The sequence below is a fragment of the Microtus pennsylvanicus genome, chromosome 10 (genome assembly GCF_037038515.1).
Source record: "Microtus pennsylvanicus isolate mMicPen1 chromosome 10, mMicPen1.hap1, whole genome shotgun sequence".
Taxonomy (NCBI): domain Eukaryota; kingdom Metazoa; phylum Chordata; class Mammalia; order Rodentia; family Cricetidae; genus Microtus; species Microtus pennsylvanicus.
Window position 1 is genome coordinate 13,464,063 of NC_134588.1, and position 9,821 is coordinate 13,473,883.

General features: G+C 48.7%; 1 protein-coding gene across 50 annotated transcripts in view; it reads left to right on the forward strand.

Annotated features, from left to right (window-relative positions):
* Window positions 1–7,287, forward strand: part of Clasp1 (cytoplasmic linker associated protein 1) — a 228,000-nt gene extending 220,713 nt beyond the window's left edge. For all 50 annotated transcript variants that reach the window (XM_075987661.1, XM_075987678.1, XM_075987669.1 and 47 more), the window contains 2 exons: window positions 838–954; window positions 4,712–7,287. In XM_075987661.1, coding sequence (XP_075843776.1) covers window positions 838–954; window positions 4,712–4,798 — 204 coding nt within the window. In that variant the 3' untranslated portion in view covers window positions 4,799–7,287. The remainder of the gene's footprint in view (window positions 1–837; window positions 955–4,711) is intronic.
* The last annotated feature ends 2,534 nt before the right edge of the window (window positions 7,288–9,821 follow it).

A 9,821-nucleotide genomic window follows, 5' to 3' on the forward strand; every position in this document is an offset into this window, starting at 1 on the left:
TGGAGCTCTCCTGCTCCAGAGGCTTCCTAGCCTTCCATGAGACATGGCGGGACCACACAGCAGCTGAAGCAACCGTGTCACATACAGAGCAGGCATTAGTGGGAAAGATAGAGAAGCCAGCTTCCCGTTTCGCGCATGCTGCTGTCTGCAAGGGTTTGCTTGGACTTAGTGTTACAGACTAGATTGTCCCAGGAGGAGGGAAGACACAAAGGCTGTGCAGGGCTATCTGCAGCAAAGCACATGGCTCCTGTTTTAGGTGGGACATGAGGGACACAGGAAGTCCCTGCAGTCCCTGGACAGTAGAGAAATACTGCTTTTAGGTGGTATTTTTTAAAGTGTGTTTGTGTGTGTGTGCGCGCATGTGCGCACACACGTGTTGGTTGGTCAGAGAACAGCTTGAGGGCACTCTGTTTTCCCCTTCCACCCTGCGAGTCCTGGCACCAGGCTTGGCAGTACATGCCTTTGCCTCCTGGGCTGTACCCCCAGCCCTCTCTTTTCTTTAAGCCATTTCCTCAGGCAGTTTGCTCCACTACCAGGAGGAATCTGGAGGAGATATTTGTTTCTCCACCGCTCCCCGGGGGTTTTCTCTTTCCATTCCTCCTCCCTTTTGCCATCTGTAATGTCAGCACCTTGTAACAAAGCAGCCAAGCTGGCACCCACATCCCCTGCCCCTGCATGCCACTCCTACAGCCAGTCACTTTGACCCTGCATGGCCAGAGCTCTCTGGATTCACGCGCAGGTCTGACAAGTTCAGGGTTGCACTGAGAAGGCGTCTGGATGCTGAAGCACTGATGGGAGGCGCAGCTTTGATCTTACTCTGTCCTCTCCACTCCCTAGGGTTACGACAACACTGAGAGCAGTGTACGGAAGGCCAGCGTGTTTTGCTTAGTGGCAATCTATTCCGTAATCGGAGAAGATCTGAAACCTCACCTTGCACAGCTCACAGGGAGCAAGGTATGTATAGTATTACCTACTGTTGCCTGCACCTGGGCCACCAGCTCATCGTGAGCCCCTTGGTGGCAGCTCTTTTCGTCGGGTGTGTTTAGCTGTCTGACTTCTCTGAGGTGAAAAGGACTGGCTATGAGGTAAAGCCATGGGAAGGTGGTGCTGAATGACATACCACAGGCCATTCTAACCGATTTTAAAAAGACAACCTAACTTTCAGTGTATTTACTGAAGGAAGACAACCTTGCTCAGAAACAGGTTTCCCCCATCCCTTTCCCCCATGGAATTATTAAAGAAATTTACCTCAGGGTGGGCAAGTCATTTCAGTGGGTAAAAGTGTTTGCCATGAAGCCTGATCCCAGGAACTCACATAAAGGTGGAAGACCCTATCCAGCTTCCACACACATTCTGTGGCATGCACATGTGGCGCTGTAATAAATTATTTTAAGATTACCTCATCCTTGAACAAATTGCTGAACCGGAGTTGAGTGCCTTGTGGTCATCAGCGGCAAGAATGGCAGCCTTGCCCTGGGCCTGCTGCTCCTCAGACCCTGCTCCATACACTTGGCATGCCAGTGGAGAGCAGAATCCAGGGGCACAGAGCCTTGCTCCTTCTCAGAGGAAATCTTCTAGTGAGATGCCTTTAGAGTTGAGCTGCCACTTTGACACAGCTGGGGAGCACCATAGCCAGAGCCTCACTTCCCCAGAATGTGGACAGCTCTAAGCTCTACTACAAGACAGGATTCCCTCAGGGGCAAGAATAGTTGTTCAGTCCCTCCAGCCTGCCTGAGGGTGCACACTACTGCCTGAGAAGAAATATGTGGGCAGTGGTTCCTTCCAGTTCACTGCTGACATGCATCATAGCCAGGTCTCTTCCCACCACCCCGGGGCCTTGCTTATGGAACTCACCTGTACAGTGACAGAAGTTCCATGGCTAGCAGCCCCAGCCACCATCTACATGCCAGTAGCTCTCCCTCTGATTGTAAGGTCATTACCCTTACTGGCTCTACACATGGTCAGATGTCCCCCGAGAGCAAAACTAGCTGAAGTTGAAAACCACTAGTCCAGAGGACATACTTGGAGACAGATGGAAAGAGGCAACAGAAGCACGTGGGGTAAGTTAGGACGAAGCTGGGGAGTGTTGCCTAGTGACACAAAGTCCTGGGTTCCACCCCACATTGCACAAACTGGATTTGGTGGTTTTCATCTGTAATCCCAGTGCTCAGGTGGAGGCAGAAGGATCAGAAATTCAAGATCATGTTCAGCTACATGATTAAAGGCTAGCCGGAGTTACATGAGACTGGATGGATGGATGGATGGATGGATGGATGGATGGATGGATGGATGGATGGATGGATGGAGTTAAAGGCTAGTCTGAGCTATATGAGAAGATAGATAGATAGATAGATAGATAGATAGATAGATAGATAGATAGATAGATAGATAGATGATGTGGGAGTGATTTCTTATTAATAAAGAAACTGCCTAGACCCATTTGATAGGCCAACCCTTAGGTAGGCGGAGTAAACAGAACAGAATGCTGGGAGAAAGAAGCTGAGTCAAGGAGTCGCCATGATTCTCCCACTCCAGGCAGACGCAGGTTAAGATCATTCCTGGTAAGCCAGCTCGTGGGCTACACAGATTATAAGAAATGGGCTAGTCCAGGTACAAGAGTTAGCCAAGAAGAGGCTAGATAGAAATGGGCCAAGCAGTGTTTAAAAGAATACAGTTTCCGTGTAATTATTTCGGGGCATAAGCTAAGCTAGCCATGTGGGCGGCCAGGTGCCGGGGACGCAGCCCCGCCACTCGTACTACTACAGATAGATAGATAGATAGATAGATAGATAGATAGATAGATAGATAGATAGATAGATAGATAGATAGATCTGCCTTACCTGACCCAGTCTCTATGTCTTCCACCTTCTTTCTGTTCTGCCAAGACTCTGATCAGATCATTTTTCCCCCCAAGACAGGATCTCTCTGTATAACCCTGGCTTTCCTGAAACTCACTCTGTAGACCAGGCTAGCCTGGAACCACCTCTGTAGATCAGGCTAGATCTCAAACTCAGACTTGCCCCTTCCTCCCAAGTGCTGGAATTAAAGGTGTGCAACACAACACCTTGCTCCGATTGCTTTTTTCACTGTTAATGAAATTGGTAGCCGTAGTCACACAGCTTTCCCTTTCTTCTCTCCTCCTCTGCCTCCTCCACAGGGATTCAGGGGTGACTTGGCTACAGTGGCCACCATTAAGCCCCGATTTATAAAGTGGATTGGACTTACAAATAAATTAATCTAAAAATATTCCCAAGCCTTTTCTGATATATATGATTTATGTATGTCTCTTCCCTCGTGTGGGTTAGATTCTTGCTCTGTTAATTGTACCTTGGTGCACACAATTTTAATTTTAAGGAATAAATTTGTCTATTTTTTTTGTTTCCTGGACCTTGGGAGTCCACTCGAGAAATCATTGCCACATCCACTGTCATGAAGCTGTTACCCAGTCCGTGCGAGTGTCAGGGTTTACGCTCTTACATCTCTGAGATTCAGGGTTGTCATTCGCTTGGGTTGTGTTTTCCTCTGCCCCTTTCCATCCTGTTTGTCTGTTTTGTCCTCCCTCCCTGGCACATGATTTCATACTCCCATGTAAGGTCCAGGAACCACATATGAGAGAGAAGTGTTTGTCTTTCTGAGGCGGGCTTAATTCCCTTAATATGATTATCTCCAGTTGCATCCATTTTCCTGCAAATGACATAACTTTGTTATTCTTTATGGCTGAAAAAATTCTATTGTGTATGTGAACCACGTTTTCTTTATGATTCCTCTGCTATTGGCTACTTAGTTGGCTCCATTTGGGTTAATTTTTGTCTGTGGTGTTAGGTAAGATTAAACTTGATTCTGTTGCAGATAGCTGTCCATCTCCCAGGATCATCAGTTTGCTATAAAGATAATCTTTCTATCACAGTCTTGATACCATTGTCAAAATATCTGTGGGAAGGGTTCCTTCTGCAGGCTCTGTGCCGTTCCACCATGCACATATGCATAAGTCCTTAGGCTCGGCCCACATGCTTGGCTTTGCCATTCTTTGTGTAGGTTTTGGTGTGTGTGTGTGTGTGTGTGTGTGTGTGTGTGTGTGTGTGTGTGAGCCGTCCTGCATGTGACCTGGTACCTGTGTAAAAATCAGGACAACTTGCCACTTGGTTCTCTCCTTCCACCATATGGGCCCTAAAAACCAAACTCAGCTCATCCAGCTCGGGAAAAGTGCTTTTTCCACTGCGCCATCTCACTGGCCCCAGTGTTTTGGGATACTTGCGATAAGGTCTGACTCTGCAGCCCAGACTGGCTTCAAACTGGTCCTTCTGCCACAGGCATGAGCCACCATACTAAACTTAATTTTCCCTTTTTTTCTTTTTCTTTTTGCAGTTCTGGGGAAAATCAAAACCAAGGACAGCATAGGTTTCATGGGGCCAAGCACACTAATCTCAGATGTGGCTGACATCAGCAGGTGTCTGTAGGGCCTGGGGAAGGAGCAGCTACAGCACAGGGGCAGAGGCATCCATCTGGGTCTTTGTCTGGGCTGTGTTGGCCCTGCCCCTATGTGCCTTCCTCAGCAGCTCTGACAGCCCAAGCTTCTGGTCACTTGTTCTCTGAGCTAGTCAAAGGCAGAGCATCTGGAAACCAACTGTCTTTAAGCACCGGCCTGCTGACCTCTTCCCTGCTTCTTGCACATCTCCCCTGCTCACTCGTCTCTGTTTTCTTCTCTCTGCAGATGAAGCTACTCAACCTTTATATCAAGAGGGCCCAGACCACCAACAGCAACAGCAGCTCCTCCTCCGATGTGTCCACACACAGCTAGTGGCCGTGCCAGTCTGTGCAGACCCACATGGTGGCGCCTCTGAGAAGCCCATCAGCCGTCTAGTCCTTCAGGGGGCCGCACATAATTTATTACAATCAGTATTTTGGTCCCTTCCAGCTTTTGTGTAGATTTCGCTGGTATTGAATGTAACGGGAGCGAGGCCTGTTATGCAATCTCCCTAGAAACAAAAGGACTGAGAACAGAGCCACACTCACGCGTGTCTTGCACCGCCTGCTGACATCACCAAACCATGGAAGACACAGTTCTTAGAACCCAGAGCTCTCCAGCCCGTGCTTGGTACACAGTAGCGTATTTTTTCAGCCCACACAGACCTGGGGTGGTTTGGGGTGTTGCTGTGTTCTTTATGCCTATGTTCCTAGAGCGTGGTCAGATGGGACAAGACCCCCCACCTGTGGTCCACCTGACCCTGAGAGAGGCTGTGTGTGTCTTTAGGTTTTGTCTTAAGAGAACTTGTCAGAGTGGGACTGCAGTCTGGGCACAGAGAGGACAACAGCCTGGAGCTGGCCTCGTGACAAACAAGTCTGCCTTTGGGGACAGAATCAGTAATGCCACCAACATTTTCATGGTTGCATTAAATACAAGGTGACTGCAGATGGCAAAATTCCTGCCCAGGGAATCACTGGCCTAACCTCTTGAAGGTCTTTTGACCCAGCAACTAATGTAGAGTCTGGCTAAATATATTTTGATTAAAATCCTTAAGCCAAATGACAATTCTTAATGCAATCATGCAAACTTTTTTAGGCTGGTCTTGGATTTGGTATCCTCCTGCCTCTAGCCTCCCAAATACTGGGTTTATAGACATGGGCCACATGCCCAGCAAAAGATTCTTTGGGGGTGTTAATTCTAGCAGAGTGTGCGCCCCTCCAGTACAGAGCCCACTTCAGCTACCAGAGATGAAAGGAGAGGTTGGGCACTTGAGTTCTCAGCCCTAATTCCAGCCCTGCTCTCTGACCCGCCAAATGACTTGGTTGGCCATGGCGGTGCACACCTTTAATCCCAGCACTTGGAAGGCAGAGGCAGGTGGATTTCTGTGAGTTCTAGTCCAGCCTGGTCTAGAGTCAGTTCCAGGACAGCTGGGGCTATATAGACTCTGTCTCAAGAAACAATCAAAAAAGAGGTAGGGAGGTTGAGAAAGACCTATGCTGTATTTAGAAATACACTGAAAATTAGGGCCGTGTGTGTGTGTGTGTGTGTGTGTGTGTGTGTGTGTGTGTGTGTGTGGTGGCTCACACATGTAACTGCCCCCACTGCTGCTGTCCGGAGAACTCAGGGGCGCATTTTAAGGATTTACTATTATTGACTGGTCTGAAATCAAAATATAGCAAGACCAGACCTTCGTTTTAGTTAAAAACAAAAAACAAACAAAAAATCCTGTCTGTTAAGAGTTTATTAATGAAATTCCTTCTCACCCTCCACCAGGGTCCCTGTGTTGTAGCCACTGCCTTGTAGAATTGTGCATCTCGGCCCGGTTACTTAGGAGTTCTTTTATGTCTGATGCAGTTAGAAGGGCCCTTCTCTGGAGTTCTCTGCCCCACAGATGGTCTCCATGTCCCCACCGTAACTGGACAGTTCCAGAATATTGCCTGATTTCCTCACGGCACTCACGAAGGGCTAGCCTCCAATGTCACGTGCCCTCTTCCACCTGAGTAGAAAGAATACAGTCATTTCACAGGTCTCTTGGGCTCAATCTGAAGACTGCTGCCCGCAATGCTGAGGAGACTCGCATGCCACCACCACCTCACGGAGGGCGATAGCGCCACTCCAGAACCCTGACAGCTACTGCTGCCTTGCCTTGCCTCCACCTCCCCAAAGGACTCTGCTGGAAGCACCTAGACCCTGAAGGACTCTTGACTGCTCCCAGAACTGTTTGCCTCCCCATCTATCTTGATTATCCAGGGCCTTGAAACCCCCTACCCTGTATCCAGGGGGACTGCTCATCTGACTTCCTGCTTCCTGGCAAGCTGCCCCTCCCTTACTGGACAGGCTCTCTCCAGGTGTGCTCGTGTGCTGTGCGGCCCTGGTGCCCACAGATGGCCTGGGCCCGCCCGCCACATCTATGGCTCACAATAGCTTTTCACCACCTGTGCAGCTCACGCAGCAGGTTTGTCTCAGACGTCTTCTGTTTCTTTCTCTGCCACCCTTACGGAAACTCACACTTTAAAAGACAACAGATTAGAACTTCGTAGACCCCCAACCAGGACTCTGCTAACAATGTTTGAAAGAAATAAATGCTCTGAAAACAATCAGCCACCAAAATAGCTCACACGCATGGTCCCTGCGCCCCCAGATTGGGTGTTGTTTGTTTTGGGTTTTGGGGGGCTTTTTCATGTTACATCCATAATCTGTATTTATATCTTACTTGTTTCACCTTCCAAGTGTATCATGGCAAATGTACAGATTTTTGTTGTTGTTGTTAATAATGTGCTAGGATTTGCTAAAAAAGAAAATTAAAAAAAAAAAGACCTTGAGTTTGCCCTGGAATATGCGACAATCCAGTTAAAATTGTGTGTGTGGTGCTGTGAGAACCCTCGGGTGACCTGCAGTTTCTTGTCAGATTGTCATCATCCTGCTGTGTTCACAGAGACACTGAGAGCACACGTCTTTGTGACAGTAAAGGGTCAAACTGAGTAGTGCAGCCAGAATGGCACTGCTTTGTGTCCTGACAACCTGAGTTTGATCCCCCAAACCCATGTGAATGTAGGAGAGCGCCGGCTCCATCCAGCTGCCCTCCACAGTGTGAATCTCCTCCTCACGTAATCATACAATAATAATAGATTTAAAAAGAAAAAAGGTCAGGCATGCCTTAATCTCAGCACTCTCTGAGGTTTTCTCTCTGCATGAGTTCAAGGCCATCCTGAGCCAAGTAGTGAGTTCCAGGAGAGCCACAAGCTGTCAACAAAACAAAAGACCAAGTATTGGATTGATGGTGCACAACTTTAATCCCAGCACTCAGGGGCAGATGGATCTCTGTGAACGACCATGTGGGTCTACAGCTTGGTCTACATAGCAAGTTCTATGCTAGCCAGAGCTACATAGGCAGACCCCCTATCTCAAAAAAAAAAAAAAGGAAAGAAAGAAAAGAAAAAGCCAGGCAATGGTGGTGTGTGCCTTTGATCCCAGAATTTGGGAGGCAGAGCCAGGTAGATCTCTGAGTTCAAGGCTAGCTTGGTCTACAAAGGAGTTCTAGGACAGCCAGGGCTACACAGACCCTGTCTCAAAATTAAGAGAAGTCCAACTGTCCGGAAACCCCCCCCCTCCATCCAGTGTCCCGTCAGCCCCTGCTGTGTGATGAGACAGGATACTGGGGGCACATGAGGTATGAGTCCCCAGCCCTTCTCCAGAACTGAGTGAGTTCCTGTCTGAACCCCATTTTCCCAGCCAAGCAACAGCACTCTTCTAGAAGAGCTCAAAGCAGGGAGGAAACTGACCCTGGCTCCGAGACTGGACCAGACCTGGTGAGAGCGAGTGCTAGTCTGTGCTGCTCGGCTCTGCAGCCCCTGGACCTCTGTAGGCCTGGCACTGACTGCTGGGTGCCAGCAGTAGTGTGGCCCTAGAAGTGGGCACAGTGGAGTGACTCCACAGCCTCCTTGAAGCCTGGTAATGTAATATTTGCCGTATTGGCACCCACTACCACTGAGCAGTTCCCATCCCTGCTCTCCCTGAGGGCCGTGTGTGCGGTATGCATGCAGGCCGATGGACAGCCACAGGTGGTCGTCCTCGAGGGCTAGCCATTTCATTGTTTGAGAGAGGGTCTCTCACTGGTTGGATTTCACCAAGTAGGCTAGGCTAGCTGGTCATTTGCCTGTCCCCACTTCCCCTGCACTGGGATTACAAGTACACAGTTCTGTGTTTGACTTTTTAATGTGCGTTCTGGGAACAAACGCAGGTACTTAGGCTTGCAAGGCAAGAACTTTATCACCTAAGTGGTGAGTCCACCTTGACTCTGAATGTAGCTTCTACATTATATGTAACTCTGAGAAATAGTCAAACATAGAATTCCACCTTTTTATAACGACCCTAATTTGTTTGATGGGTCACAATGTCCTCACAGTTCTTCCATGATATAGCAAATGTCACAATTCCCTTTTATAAGGCTGAATAACACCTGGGTAGACCCCCAATCTTGGGGTCTCACAGAGGATTTTGAGGGCCCAGTTTTGAGAAGCTGGGGTAGAATTGTGAGCTCAAGTCCAGTCTAGACTATGTAGTAGGCACCCATCTCAAAGAAGAAGACAGAAAGGAACTGCTTGGCAGAAGTGCTGTGTGAATTTAGAGGTGATGTCAAGCAATTCTTGGCTGCTGGTCACCTGCTCTGCTCCCTCCATGGCCTGGAGTATACAGGGTGGAGACATCGCCCACACGCCTCCGCACATACTCAGGCTCAAGCATGGAAACCCTGAGAGAAGAAGGACGGACTCAATGTCCTCTGTTTGGTTCTCTAAGCCCAGCGCCATTGCTGCTCCTTTTCCAGTGGGCAGCCAGGCAGTGCTTACTGTTCCAGGAAGATGGCAGGCTGGTAGCAGGCCCAGAATCTCCAGCCGTTCCTGGTTCTGGGAGTTAAACTTGCTGTCTGCTCGGCTTTGAAGGAAGTCATAGAAGGGATCTGAACCCCGTGAAACTGCTGAGGGTCTCAAGATGAGAATCTCTGGTATGAAGTCCCTTCGTGCTTATGACAGTCTCCCAGTAGCAGGAAGGGTGACTGAGAACTCAACATCCTTTGTGAGGTGTTCGGTGCTTTTCAAAAGGGTTAAATTAGGGCCGATGAGATAACTCTGCCAATGAAGGGGTTTTCCACAAATCCTGGGACCCCCAAGGTGGAAGGCGACGACTGACTCAAATGTTATCATTTGACTTTCACACACACACACACTCGAGAGATGGACAGACAGACAGAGAGAAAACACAGAGAGTGACAAACACACACAAATTTTTTTTTTTTAAGACAGGGTTTCTCTGTGGTTTTGGAGCCTGTCCTGGACGAGCTCTTGTAGACCAGGCTGGT